General features: G+C 52.4%; 2 protein-coding genes across 3 annotated transcripts in view; both read left to right on the top strand.

Annotated features, from left to right (window-relative positions):
* ccdc22 (CCC complex scaffolding subunit CCDC22) overlaps positions 1-786 on the top strand; it is a 21,867-nt gene extending 21,081 nt beyond the window's left edge. For both annotated transcript variants that reach the window (XM_080521199.1, XM_080521200.1), the window contains exon 16: positions 355-786. In XM_080521199.1, coding sequence (XP_080377325.1) covers positions 355-468 — 114 coding nt within the window. In that variant the 3' untranslated portion in view covers positions 469-786. The remainder of the gene's footprint in view (positions 1-354) is intronic.
* Positions 787-1,320: 534 nt separating this feature from the next.
* On the top strand, positions 1,321-12,493 carry efhd2 (EF-hand domain family, member D2). Its single transcript, XM_080521198.1, has 4 exons — positions 1,321-1,742; positions 4,391-4,538; positions 5,813-5,947; positions 12,326-12,493. Exons 1-4 carry the CDS (start codon positions 1,456-1,458, stop codon positions 12,455-12,457), a joined length of 702 nt encoding a protein of 233 aa, XP_080377324.1. The 5' UTR covers positions 1,321-1,455; the 3' UTR covers positions 12,458-12,493.
* The last annotated feature ends 1,085 nt before the right edge of the window (positions 12,494-13,578 follow it).

Raw genomic sequence — 13,578 nt, 5'->3', positions numbered from 1 at the left:
GCTGATCCTGTAGCTGGACTGTTGTCAGTGTGTTGCTGGTTGGTCCTGTAGCAGGACTGTTGTCAGTGTGTTGCTGGCTGATCCTGTAGCTGGACTGTTGTCAGTGTGTTGCTGGTTGATCCTGCTGGAGCTGGACTGTTGTCAGTGTGTTGCTGGTTGGTCCTGCTGGAGCTGGACTGTTGTCAGTGTGTTGCTGGTTGGTCCTGCTGGAGCTGGACTGTTGTCAGTGTGTTGCTGCAACTCCTCCTCAGGCTGCTCTGCTGGTTGGACACAACCTGTATAAAGAAGCAGTACTGAGAGTTGCACCATCAACCTGGGTTCAACATTTCCCTGCTAATCTTCCTGTGCTCTCAGATGGAAACTGAAACCAGCAACAAGACCCTGGCCAACCTGGAGCGGATCCTGGAGGACTACAAGGCCATCCGCCAGGAGAACTCTGCCCTGGCTGCTAAAGTGAGAGAAGGCTGAAGCAGTGGACGTCTCCTGGCCCCTGGACCAGCAGGGCTCTGGGGGCCTTGGTCCCTGACTGGATCTGCAGTGGTTCCATGTGCTGCTGGTTGGTTTTCTACCTGAAGAACCACACTGGACATTGTCTCTTCATGTATACCAACCTTTTCCTAATGCAAACCTTTTGACAAGGAGTTTGTAAGACATGACTTGTTGCTCCATTCCACTTTCCTCCTGGTGTTGAGTGGAGCAGTTTGAATGTAGTCCATAACAATGTTCTTCAGTCCATCAGCTACGTATTGTTGTACATGTGGTACAGCTTCAATAAAGATGCCTTACACTGAAAGTCCTCTGAGTATTTTCTACATCTGCCTCACTGAAACCACTGAAACCCCCCTGCTGAGCAGCCAGCCAGTTTTATTTAGTGGAGGACGACTACAAGTATGTTGGAGTGGGAGACGAGCACTGGATCAACCCTGTCCCACCGGGTGGACGGTCTCCCTGTCCTACCGGGTGGACGGTCTTCCTGTCCCACCGGGTGGACGGTGTTCCTCAGGGCTCCTGCTGTTGCATGCTGGGACATCAGGCTGAGGGTGGAGACTCCAACAGGCTCAGCAAGTCCAGTGCAGGTGGAGGTGGACTCAGTACAGGAGGTCTGAGAGGGTCCCTCCTGAACAATGTCTCCGTCCTCATGAGGTCCTGGTCCTGTGGCAGAAGTCTCTAGAACTCCTCCCTGTGAAATGAAGCGTTAGTTTTGTCCTCCAGTTTACTTCCTGTTCTCCTCCGTGCTGTACAGCAGCACCGCAGGCGGAAGAGGAAGTTAGTCACCACTTAACACGGAAGCGAGGCGTTCCGCAGCACCGGGCGGACCTGTGGCTTTATAAGGAGCTGAGACGGTGTGACGAGTCCAGTCCTCCGGCGGCAGGCGGGGATCGAACCAGGGACCGTGAGCTCCGTGACGTCTGACGGTCTGTGAGCGGAGCAGCGTGAGTTGGTGTCCCCGGGGACATGGCCTCAGACGAGCTGTCCTCCAAGCTGCAGCGGCGGCTGGAGATCGAGGACGGGGACCAGGAGCCGGCGGCCCTGGACGGACCCGCAGACCAAAACGGGTCCGAGGACAAGTCGTGCACGGCCTCCGCGGACTCCGAACTGGGGGCCAAGCTGGTCCGGAGGGGACAGCTGAACGACGGCCAGGGGGGACACGTGCAGCCCAGCATGAAGATCTTCAACCCCTACACCGAGTTCAAGGAGTTCTCCAGGAAGCAGATCAAGGACATGGAGAAGATGTTTAAGACGTGAGTGTCCTCGGCTGTCTGTCCACACTGTGTCCAACACTGTCTGTCCACTGTCTCACCAGCATGGGCGGGACTCCACTGTCTGTCCACACTGTGTCCAACACTGTCTGTCCACACTGTCTGTCCACTGTCTCACCAGCATGGGTGGGGCTCCACTGTCTGTCCACACTGTGTCCAACACTGTCTGTCCACTGTCACCAGCATGGGTGGGGCTCCACTGTGTCCAACACTGTCTGTCCACTGTCTCACCAGCATGGGTCTATGGTGTGTTGTCACTGTCCACTGTGTCCACACAGGACAGGAGGTGAGACCACAGACAGTAGTCCTCAGCAGGGTGTCTGGGGCTGCGACAGGAAGTTGGGTCCTGAGGAGGAAGTGGAGCCAACGGTCAACTGTCGTCCAGCATGAACGCATAAAGACAGTCCAACTCCTCAGCAGGACCACGTGTCCCGGTCCTCTGGTTTATCCTCCGCTTCAGGACAAACCACTTCTTCACTATTGACTCATTAAATAATCCAAACAGCTGAAGGTTATAAGGACAGGAGTCAAAATGGCCGAAGGGTGTCCTCTGGTTGGTGTTGGACACAGACCTGCTGAGGTGTCCTCTGATTGGTGTTGGACTGAGGTGTCCTCTGGTTGGTGTTGGACTGAGGTGTCCTCTAGTGGGTGTTGGACTGAGGTGTCCTCTGGTTGGTGTTGGACTGAGGTGTCCTCTAGTTGGTGTTGGACTGAGGTGTCCTCTGGTTGGTGTTGGACTGAGGTGTCCTCTAGTTGGTGTTGGACTGAGGTGTCCTCTGGTTGGTGTTGGACTGAGGTGTCCTCCATCACACACTTTGTGCTCCAGGTGTTTCTGAGCAGATTCCTCAGCTTCCTGTCGTGTCCAGACCTGCACATGAATTTGGGTTCAGCCCTTCACTCCAGGGCTGGTCTGCAGACTGGCTCCACCTTCAAGAGATCCACTTTAGTAGAAGGTGCAGGACACCGCCTGCAGGACACAGGACACCGCCTGCAGTCACTAGAGAGGAGCAGTAGAGTCACTAGAGAGGAGCAGTAGAGTCACTAGAGGAGAGGTAGAGTCACTAGAGGAGCTGTAGAGTCACTAGAGGAGCAGTAGAGTCACTAGAGAGGAGTAGAGTCACTAGAGGAGCTGTAGAGTCACTAGAGGAGCAGTAGAGTCACTAGAGAGGAGCAGTAGAGTCACTAGAGAGGAGCAGTAGAGTCACTAGAGAGGAGCAGTAGAGTCACTAGAGGAGAGGTAGAGTCACTAGAGGAGCTGTAGAGTCACTAGAGGAGCAGTAGAGTCACTAGAGAGGAGTAGAGTCACTAGAGGAGCTGTAGAGTCACTAGAGGAGCAGTAGAGTCACTAGAGAGGAGCAGTAGAGTCACTAGAGGAGCAGTAGAGTCACTAGAGGAGCAGTAGAGTCACTAGAGGAGCTGTAGAGTCACTAGAGGAGCAGTAGAGTCACTAGAGAGGAGCAGTAGAGTCACTAGAGAGGAGCAGTAGAGTCACTAGAGAGGAGCAGTAGAGTCACTAGAGAGGAGCAGTAGAGTCACTAGAGAGGAGCTGTAGAGTCACTAGAGGAGCAGTAGAGTCACTAGAGGAGCTGTAGAGTCACTAGAGGAGCAGTAGAGTCACTAGAGAGGAGCAGTAGAGTCACTAGAGAGGAGCAGTAGAGTCACTAGAGAGGAGCAGTAGAGTCACTAGAGGAGAGGTAGAGTCACTAGAGGAGCAGTAGAGTCACTAGAGAGGAGCAGTAGAGTCACTAGAGGAGCAGTAGAGTCACTAGAGAGGAGCAGTAGAGTCACTAGAGAGGAGCAGTAGAGTCACTAGAGGAGCAGTAGAGTCACTAGAGGAGAGGTAGAGTCACTAGAGGAGCAGTAGAGTCACTAGAGAGGAGCAGTAGAGTCACTAGAGGGCAGTAGAGTCACTAGAGCAGCAGTAGAGTCACTAGAGGGCAGTAGAGTCACTAGAGGGCAGTAGAGTCACTAGAGAGGAGCAGTAGAGTCACTAGAGAGGAGCAGTAGAGTCACTAGAGAGGAGCAGTAGAGTCTCTAGAGCAGCAGTAGAGTCACTAGAGGGCAGTAGAGTCACTAGAGAGGAGCAGTAGAGTCACTAGATGAGCAGTAGAGTCACTAGAGAGGAGCAGTAGAGTCACTAGAGGAGCAGTAGAGTCACTAGAGGAGCAGTAGAGTCACTAGAGGAGCAGTAGAGTCACTAGAGGGCAGTAGAGTCTCTGGGTTGCCGTCGTACTACAGTATTCCGGTGGAGCAGCTCTGGCGACTCTATCAGGGAGCAGACGAGTGTTTGGATTCAGGATTTCCTGTCTTAGCAGATCCTTCCACTCCCTGAGGTTTTGTGTGGAGACAGGAAGTGGCGCTTTCTCTCTCTCGCTCTCTCTCTCTCTCTCGCCGATCAAAGTCTGCCGGTCGCCCGACTGGCCCCGCCCACTTCCTCATGATAACATGACCTCCAAAGAGTTGCGTGTTCAAAACTGAAATGGAGGGTGAGAACAGTAGAATGGGTGAATGACGAGGTGAGGCTCCTCCGGTGGGTGGAGCCAGGTGATTGTAATCTGATTACCTCAGATCCTTCCAGCAGGGGTTGGGTGTAGATGATGGAGCAGCTCCCCCCTCACTGCTGTATGCAGGTTTGACGCTGGGAAGGACGACTACATCGACCTGATGGAGCTGAAGCTCATGATGGAGAAGCTGGAGGCTCCGCAGACACACCTGGCTCTGAAGAACATGATCAAAGAGGTGGACGAGGACCTGGACGACAAGCTGAGCTTCAGAGAGGTGAACCAGGACGTCATCCTGCTCTCTCTCTCTGCTCTCTCTGCTCGCTCTCTCTGCTCGCTCTCTCTCTCTTCTCTCTGCTCTCTCTCTTCTCTCTGCTCTCCCTCCTCTCACTCCTCATGATCAAAGAGGTGGACGAGGACCTGGACGACAAGCTGAGCTTCAGAGAGGTGAACCAGGACGTCATCCTGCTCTCTCTCTGCTCTCTCTGCTCTCTCTCTCTGCTCGCTCTCTCTCTCTTCTCTCTGCTCTCTCTCTTCTCTCTGCTCTCCCTCCTCTCACTCCTCATGATCAAAGAGGTGGACGAGGACCTGGACGACAAGCTGAGCTTCAGAGAGGTGAACCAGGACGTCATCCTGCTCTCTCTCTGCTCTCTCTGCTCTCTCTCTCTGCTCGCTCTCTCTCTCTTCTCTCTGCTCTCTCTCTTCTCTCTGCTCTCCCTCCTCTCACTCCTCATGATCAAAGAGGTGGACGAGGACCTGGACGACAAGCTGAGCTTCAGAGAGGTGAACCAGGACTTCATCCTGCTCTCTCTCTGCTCTCTCTCTCTGCTCGCTCTCTCTCTCTTCTCTCTGCTCTCCCTCCTCTCACTCCTCATGATCAAAGAGGTGGACGAGGACCTGGACGACAAGCTGAGCTTCAGAGAGGTGAACCAGGACTTCATCCTGCTCTCTCTCTGCTCTCTCTCTCTGCTCGCTCTCTCTCTCTTCTCTCTGCTCTCCCTCCTCTCACTCCTCATGATCAAAGAGGTGGACGAGGACCTGGACGACAAGCTGAGCTTCAGCGAGGTGAACCAGGACTTCATCCTGCTGCACCCCCTCACTGCTCTCACTCCTCTCTCTGCTCTCTCACTCCTCTCTTTCTGCTCTCACTCCTCTCTCATTCTGCTCTCACTCATCTCATTCTGCTCTCTCTGCTCTCACTCCTCTCTCTGCTCTCTCACTACTCTCTCTCTGCTCTCACTCCTCTCTCTGTTCTCTCACACATCTCTCTCTGTTCTCTCACACATCTCTCTCTGCTCTCACTCCTCTCTTTCTCCTCTCATTCTGCTCTCTCTGCTCTCAGTCCTCTCACTACTCTCTCTCTGTTCTCTCACTCCTCTCTCTCTGCTCTCACCGCTCTCTCTGCTCTCACTCATCTCATTCTGCTCTCTCTGTTCGCTCTCACTCCTCTCTGCTCTCACCACCCTCACTCTCCTCACTCCTCTCACTCCCCTCACCCCTCTCTCTCCTCTAACTCCTCTCACCACCCTCACTCCTCCGCTCTCTCTGCAGTTCCTGCTGATCTTCAGGAAGGCGGCTGCAGGAGAGCTGGTGGAGGGCAGTGGCCTCAGTGTCCTTGCTCAGCTGTCTGAGATCGACGTTTCCACGGAGGGAGTCAAAGGAGCCAAGAGCTTCTTCGAAGCCAAAGTAAGTGGTGTTCTGCTGGAGAAGGCTCTTCCCTGCACACCAGGCTTCACGTCATCTCTGGAAGAACCACTGCTGCTCACAATCAAAGGAATCTTATCATAACCGGCTCTCTCTCGTCGCCACGGCCACATACTTAATTGGCAGCAAGTTGAGGATTTCCTCCTTCTGCTCCATGTATTTTGAGGAGCCATTTTCCCCTTCACACCCAAAAGTCGAGGCATTTGTCTCAAGTCCTCACACTATAACACACTACAACTACAAACAAAGTAGCAGCATCGATTCAAAATACTCAACCAAACCTTTTAACAACTTGCACACTTGAAGGCAGTATTTGCCTTGACCCGTTTTGAAAAATATAAAATGTAAATGACAATGTAAAGTGCAGCATCCAAAATAATTGAACAACAGGGCTTATTACAACCAGCACAAGGGAACTGCTATCCCTTATTTCTAAATAGGTCATGTGTAAACATGACACAAAGAACATCAAGTCAGTTAAAGATCTGTCTTTATGTTGAGGGTCTTTTGCATGAAGATGAGCTGGATGAAGCCGGCTGGCACTCCCAATTTCACCTGCAGTAGAGAAGACTTGCTACAGAGGTGCCAGGGAAGAGGTAGCGTTGTGCAACCTTTGAAATGTAGTGGAATGTCACCTGATGTTCTCTCCACCAGCAGAAAGGACCAGCATCCACATTAAGGCCACCAGCTGCTTTGTATGAGCAAACCTCTGTTCTGTTTTGAGAAGATCCCCAAAGAACTCTGACATGGCAGTCTTCTTTTGAAGAGGGGATGTGGATGATGCCTGGTCTTGGGCCTTCTTGCACTGCTTGAAACTGCAAAAGGAAAAAATATGTCACTTTAATTCACATTATGAAAGCAAACAATAACAATATACAAAGAAAATGAAATTATTAGAATCAGGATTTATTATTGCTATTGTTGATAAACAGAATTCTAGGAAAACTAGGAATTTGATTTGGTTGTGCTTAAAACGTGCAATAAACAATAGAATAGAAACAAAAATATGGCATGCAGTAATTACATACTAATAGCATTCACTAAAAATATATATATTAAAAAAAATATACATATATGTATATATATACACACAATAAAAATGTAATCGGTGCAGATTATTAAGGAACATGATCCTTTTTTTGCAAAAAACAGAAAAATGACAAGGTGTGTGTGACCAGGGTTTGAAGCAGCGAGTTACACAGTTACATACCTGATGCTCCATAATCCTGGTGGGGGGGCTAGGATCACGGATCACTAGCTAATTAGCTGGTTCCCATGCACTTTTGACCCCACCGTACAGTAGAGGGCCTCGCGCGGCAGCAGGCACAATAATGAGATACTGACTGGTTTTCCCAGGTTTGCCCTCTGGGTGTTCGGGGGGGGGGGGGGGGGGCTGTGTGGCGTCCACTAGGACCCAGGCCTCTCACCCAGCAGGACGGTGGGAAGGGGGCGTGGTTTAGCGCTCCTGCTTTTTGGATGTTACGTACTGTTCGAAGTTGTGTTTTGGCGGTGGTGAAATAAAGACAAGTTTTACCTGCAGTTCCAGCCTTTATCCTGCCACATCGGTGAGCCCGTCTGGAACATGTTTGACCAAGCAGAAGACTGTGACGTTGATTCATTCGCGTCTCCTCAGCCTCAGCAGCCGGCTGTTTTCAGGCTTTGAGGCTTCCGGATGTTTGGCAGAACGACCGGCTTCGTGGTTCCAACACGTTGAAGAGCTTTTCCGACGGCGGAATCACCGAAGATGAGTCCAGGTACTACTTGATCATCGCCGCCTGAGACCAGCAGTCCACTCGCCGGGCCATAAAGTTGTCTGTCCCCCACCACTCTCAAGCTGCTCCTGCTCTGGAGGACAGACTGTCTGCCGCTGAGAGGGAGGACAGACTAACTCCTGGTGTTTAGCCGAGGAGGCGGATGGAGTTGTGCTGGCTACAAGGTGGTTTGCTGTGCAGGATGTGACATCGGAGGCCCCCAGCTGACGGAGGACGCAGACCCTGCGGTTGTGGCCGGAGTCACCGCCCAGAGACGACGCGGTACCAGCCTGTGTTTTTTCCATCAGCGGATTGGCGCCAAGGTGAGACGCTGCGTCCCTCCTTGCTCGTTGGAGGCGCCGGGAAACGCCAGCGCCAGCACTCAGTAGCAGCTGTGGGTGCTGGTGGACGATGTGAGCTGCTTTTCGTCAAAGACTCGGTGTCAGGGAAGCGTTTTCTGGTGGACTCCGGCTCGCAGCTGAGCCTCCTCCCTCCAGCTGAGCCTCCTCCCTCCAGCTGAGCCTCCTCCCTCCAGCTGAGCCTCCTCCCTCCAGCTGAGCCTCCTCCCTCCAGCTGAGCCTCCTCCCTCCAGCTGAGCCAACTCCCTCCAGATGAGCTGAGCCTCCTCCCTCCAGCTGAGCCTCCTCCCTCCAGCTGAGCCTCCTCCCTCCAGCTGAGCCTCCTCCCTCCAGCTGAGCCTCCTCCCTCCAGATGAGCTGAGCCTCCTCCCTCCAGCTGAGCCTCCTCCCTCCAGCTGAGCCTCCTCCCTCCAGCTGAGCCTCCTCCCTCCAGATGAGCTGAGCCTCCTCCCTCCAGCTGAGCCTCCTCCCTCCAGCCGGCCCAGGACACAGGACCTCCGTTGACCAACGGTTCCTCATCTCCTCTTTTGGCAGTAGGTCAGCGACTGTGTGTTTCCACGCACGCCAGTTTAAGTGGGACTTTGTGATCGCCTCCATTACTGTTCCCATTATTGCTGCTGATTTTCTTGTTGCTCATGATTTACTGGTTGATGTCGAGAACCACCGGTTGATTGATGCAGTGTCATTTGCTACCTTTCCGTGTGAGACCGGGGGACCTGGGCCGTTAGCCCGCCCTAATTTTCTAGCATCAGAGAATGTGTTTCAGCGTTTGTTGGGGGAGTATCCGTCTTTGACCAAGCCTGTACTTTCCACCACGGTGACGAAGCACGGCGTCGAGCATTTCATTGCTACCACGGGTCCGCCGTTTTTTGCGTGCGCACGTCGCCTAAACGCGGAGAAGCTAGCTATAGCTAAGGAGGAGTTTGCCAATATGCAGCCTTTGGGCATCGTGAGGCGTTCTAACAGCCCGTGGGCCTCGCTGCTTCACATGGTGCCGAAGGTAGACGGGTCATGGCGGCCATGTAGAGATTTTCGCCGCCTTAACAATATCACTGTGCACGATCACTATCCCGTTCCGCATATTCAAGACTTTTCTGTGCGTTTGGCACGTGTGTGTTTTCTAAAGTGGACCTGGTGGCGGTTCTCACCAGGTTCCTGTGTGCAGATGATGTGCCTAAGACTGCAGTGATTACCCCGTTCGGGCTTTTTGAGTTCCAGCGCATGTCTTTTGGCCTTAAAGGGCCAGCACAGACTTGTCAGAGGTTAATGGACTCGGTGCTGCGCGACCTTGCTTTCATGTTTGTTTACCTGGACGACATCTTGGTGGCGAGTTCTTCAGTTGAGGAGCATTTGTCACACCTAAAGCAAGTTTTTCAGCACCTGGAGGAACACGGCCTTATTGTTGATCCTGCTAAGTGCCAGTTTGGTCTGCCTGTGATTGACTTTTTGTGTCATCGTATTTCAGCTCAGGGTGCCATTCCCAAGCGGTGACAGATTTCCCTCGTCCGGCCTCGGTTAAGGCCCTGCAGGAGTTTTTGGGCATGATTAATTTCTACAACCGTTTTCCTCTGCGTGCCGCCCACCTTCTGCAGCCACTTTATGGGGCTTTGTGTGTGAAGAAAGGCTCCGATCCAGTTGACTGGACACCAGATCGTGTCCAGGCCTTTGAGAATACCAAGACTGCTCTTGTTGATGCAGCTCTTTTAGCCCATCCAGCACCTTCAGCACCCATCTCTCTAACGACTGACGTGTCTGATATAGCGGTGGGGGCTGTGGTGGAACAGCAGGGGGCTGGAGTTTGGCAGCCTCTTGCATTTTTCAGCCGCAAGTTACGAGACAGCGAACACAAGTATAGTGTTTTTGACCGTGAGTTGTTGGCGTTATATCTGGCAACTCGTCATTTCCGTTTCCTTCTGGAGGGCAACCCGAAGACTCAGACATTTTGGCTCTTAGGTCTTCGGGTACAGGCTTCAGGCTGGAAAATGCAGTTTTGGTTGAGGGTGGTTCTCCCTCTCACCCAGGGGTGCGGGCGTCGGTGAAGTTGGTCGGGGCTAAGTTCGTCTGGCCTGGACTGGGCCGAGATGTTAAAGAGTGGGCAGCTGTGTGTGTCGGCGTGCTAAGGTCCCCCAGCACACTAAGTCACCCCTGGAACCGTTCCCCATTCCGACCAGACGTTTTGATCACGTGCATGTGGATTTGGTGGGTCCTCTGCCTCCTTCGCAGGGTTTTACCCACCTGCTTACGATGGTGGATGGAACCACCAGGTGGCCAGAGGCGGTTCCTCTGTCCTCCACGACGTCTGCAGATGGGGCAGATGTTCCTTTCTGCTTGGGTCTCGCGTTTCGGTACCCCGTCAGATATTACCTCCGACAGGGGCCCCCAGTTTGTGTCAGAGCTTTGGTCTGTGATGGCGGGGTCTCTGGGGGTGCAGGTACATCGTACTACTGCATATCACCCTCAGGCTAATGGCTTGTGTGAGCGTTTTCACCGCTCCCTTAAAGCAGCGCTGCGTGCCGCACTGTCTGATGGTAACTGGACCGTTTGCCTTGGGTGATGCTGGGGTTGCGTTCGGCTCCTAAAGAGGATCTAAATGTGTCACCTGCCGAGCTCGTGCTTTGTCAGCCGCTCCGTGTTCCTGGGGAATTTTTGCCGGTGAGTTCTGCACCGCGACCCCGGTCAGACGTCGGTCCATTATCCTCCAGCAGTTTTTCGGCTCCGGGCCCCGTTCACCACTGTTTTCCACGGTCGTTTGTTCCGGCGGAGCTCAATTTGGCCCGTTTTGTTTTCGTGCAACATGACGCTCACCGCTCGCCCTTACAACCCCCGTATGATGGCCCCTTCAGGGTCCTGGAGAGGGGTCCTAAGGTTTCCGTGCTGGATGTGGGTGAGCAGGGAGCACATTTGGTTAGACAGACTTAAGCCTGCTCATATAAAGGCTGATGAGGTCACGGTTCCGGCCCAGGTTCCCTGTCGTGGTCGTCCTCCTTCAAGACCCCCAGTGGTTTCTTCTCCTGATGGAAGTTCTTGCTCACAGCCTGTGGATGATTGTTTTTCTCCTCCTCATGGACGCCCTGCTCGCCAAGTTTCACCTGCTGTTTAATCTGAGGGACAACGCAGCCCTTATGACTGACCGTTAAAGCCTCCAGTGAGGTACTGACTGGTTTCCCAGGTTTGCCCTCTGGGTGTTGGGGGGGCTGTGTGGCGTCCACTCGGACCCAGGCCTCTCACCCAGCAGGACTATGGGAAGGGGGTGTGGTTTAGCGCCCTTGCTTTTTGGATGTCACATACTGTTCTAAGTTCTGTTTTGGCGGTGGTGAAATAAAGACAAGTTTTACCTGCAGTTCCAGCCTTTATCCTGCCACAATATCACCTTAACTAGGAAATGCGAGGAATATGTAGTAAAACAGGCTTTACTGAGACTGACTGTTTCATTTATACAGTAGTTTTGAAGTGCGTTCATAAACAAAACTTTTATGTTTTTGATGTCTGATGTTTTTGTACCTGCCTGCATTCATTTTCTACAATTTTTCTGACAATTTTGACGGAATAGAAAAAAAACTTTTATTAAACTCGCTTCCTTGAAGCATTGCTCCACACACAATAAATAGAAGGAAAGTTGAATACAAAATAAGATGAGATGGAAATTATATCAATAATTTTAAATATTAATACGTACCATGCTTAACGAAATATGAAATAACCAATGCAGCAACATGTATTTACCAGTAGATATTGAAGTGTCCTGGCTACAGGAAGGACCAGCACATCTCTTTTGATTTTTTCCTGATGCTTTTAATGCCTTTTTTTCGTCCACATTGGACACACCAGTGCGCCGTGGCGGCGGCAGCATAAAGCCACACATTCGTCCAGAAAACTTAATCCAGCCTCAATGAGCATAAAACACAAAGCAGTCTCTCTACGCTCCACTGAGACATTCAGAGTTTCTGTCTTCAGCCGTAAGCTGGTTGATAAATGCACAGATGTCAACGCGGAATGCAGGAATGAAAAGAAACTCCTCCGTCGTCACGCTAGTTGCACCATGATGGTCAAAATTGCAGAAAAGTTGCATCAATTGGTTAAAGTTGCAGGTTACCATAAAACTACAGGGATAATGGTTGTGATTGCAGCATCTGCAGGGTTCCTCGCTGTGTGAAAGTACCTTCAGGCATACAAGGCCCCGGTGCACTGTGAGTAAAATGTTGGTTGTTTTGCTGTGGCAATGGGTTTAAAGGTGTCGTCCTGTTGGACAGGTTCAGGCCATCAGCGACTCCAACCAGTTCGAGGCGGAGATCCGTCAGGAGCAGGAGGCCAAGAAGAAGGAGGCCGAGGAGCAGAAGGAGAGACGGGCAGCTTTCAAACAGCTACAGTCTGCCTTCAAGTAACCCAATGACCTCCACCCCCCCGAACCACCACCACACCCCCCTTTGACCAGCGTTCAATCAGGACCCCCCTCCCTCATTCTGCTAGCTGTTCACTTCCAGCTCTTCACACGGTACCCGGTCTGCTCCAGCTCTTCACACGGTACCAGGTCTGTTCCAGCTGTTCAGACGGTACCAGGTCTGTTCCAGCTGTTCAGACGGTACCAGGTCTGTTCCAGCTGTTCAGACGGTACCAGGTCTGTTCCAGCTGTTCAGACGGTACCCGGTCTGTTCCAGCTGTTCAGACGGTACCCGGTCTGTTCCAGCTGTTCAGACGGTACCCGGTCTGTTCCAGCTGTTCAGACGGTACCAGGTCTGTTCCAGCTGTTCAGACGGTACCAGGTCTGTTCCAGCTCTTCACACGGTACCCGGTCTGTTCCAGCTGTTCAGACGGTACCAGGTCTGTTCCAGCTGTTCAGACGGTACCAGGTCTGTTCCAGCTGTTCAGACGGTACCAGGTCTGTTCCAGCTGTTCAGACGGTACCAGGTCTGCTCCAGCTCTTCACACGGTACCCGGTCTGTTCCAGCTGTTCAGACGGTACCAGGTCTGTTCCAGCTGTTCAGACGGTACCAGGTCTGTTCCAGCTGTTCAGACGGTACCAGGTCTGTTCCAGCTGTTCAGACGGTACCAGGTCTGTTCCAGCTGTTCAGACGTACCCGGTCTGTTCCAGCTGTTCAGACGTACCCGGTCTGTTCCAGCTCTTCACACGGTACCAGGTCTGTTCCAGCTGTTCAGACGGTACCAGGTCTGTTCCAGCTGTTCAGACGTACCCGGTCTGCTCCAGCTCTTCACACGGTACCAGGTCTGTTCCAGCTGTTCAGACGGTACCAGGTCTGTTCCAGCTGTTCAGACGGTACCCGGTCTGTTCCAGCTGTTCAGACGGTACCACGTCAGTTAATGGGTCTGTTCCTGTCGTTCTGCTCGCCCTGTGTTTCAACTGAGCTGCTCTGATAATCTGCTGAGAAAAGATCAAACGCTGATTCATCCATTCATTTAGTTAAATTGACAATGTACTGAGCTGAATGAATGGATGAATGATTCTTCCACCGTCTTCCACCACTGGCTCTTCTTCACTTCACTTCAC

Source organism: Blennius ocellaris (assembly GCF_963422515.1).
Source record: "Blennius ocellaris genome assembly, contig: SUPER_5_unloc_1, whole genome shotgun sequence".
NCBI lineage: Eukaryota > Metazoa > Chordata > Actinopteri > Blenniiformes > Blenniidae > Blennius > Blennius ocellaris.
Note: the sequence above shows the minus strand (reverse complement) of the source record. Positions and strands in the feature narration are given on the sequence as shown.

Coding starts and splice junctions, on each gene's coding strand:
- efhd2 (XM_080521198.1), top strand. CDS start 1,456: ATGGCCTCAGACGAGCTGTCCTCCAAGCTGCAGCGGCGGCTGGAGATC. Junction 1,743..4,390: donor ATGGAGAAGATGTTTAAGAC/GTGAGTGTCCTC, acceptor TGCTGTATGCAG/GTTTGACGCTGGGAAGGACG. Junction 4,539..5,812: donor ACAAGCTGAGCTTCAGAGAG/GTGAACCAGGAC, acceptor CTCTCTCTGCAG/TTCCTGCTGATCTTCAGGAA.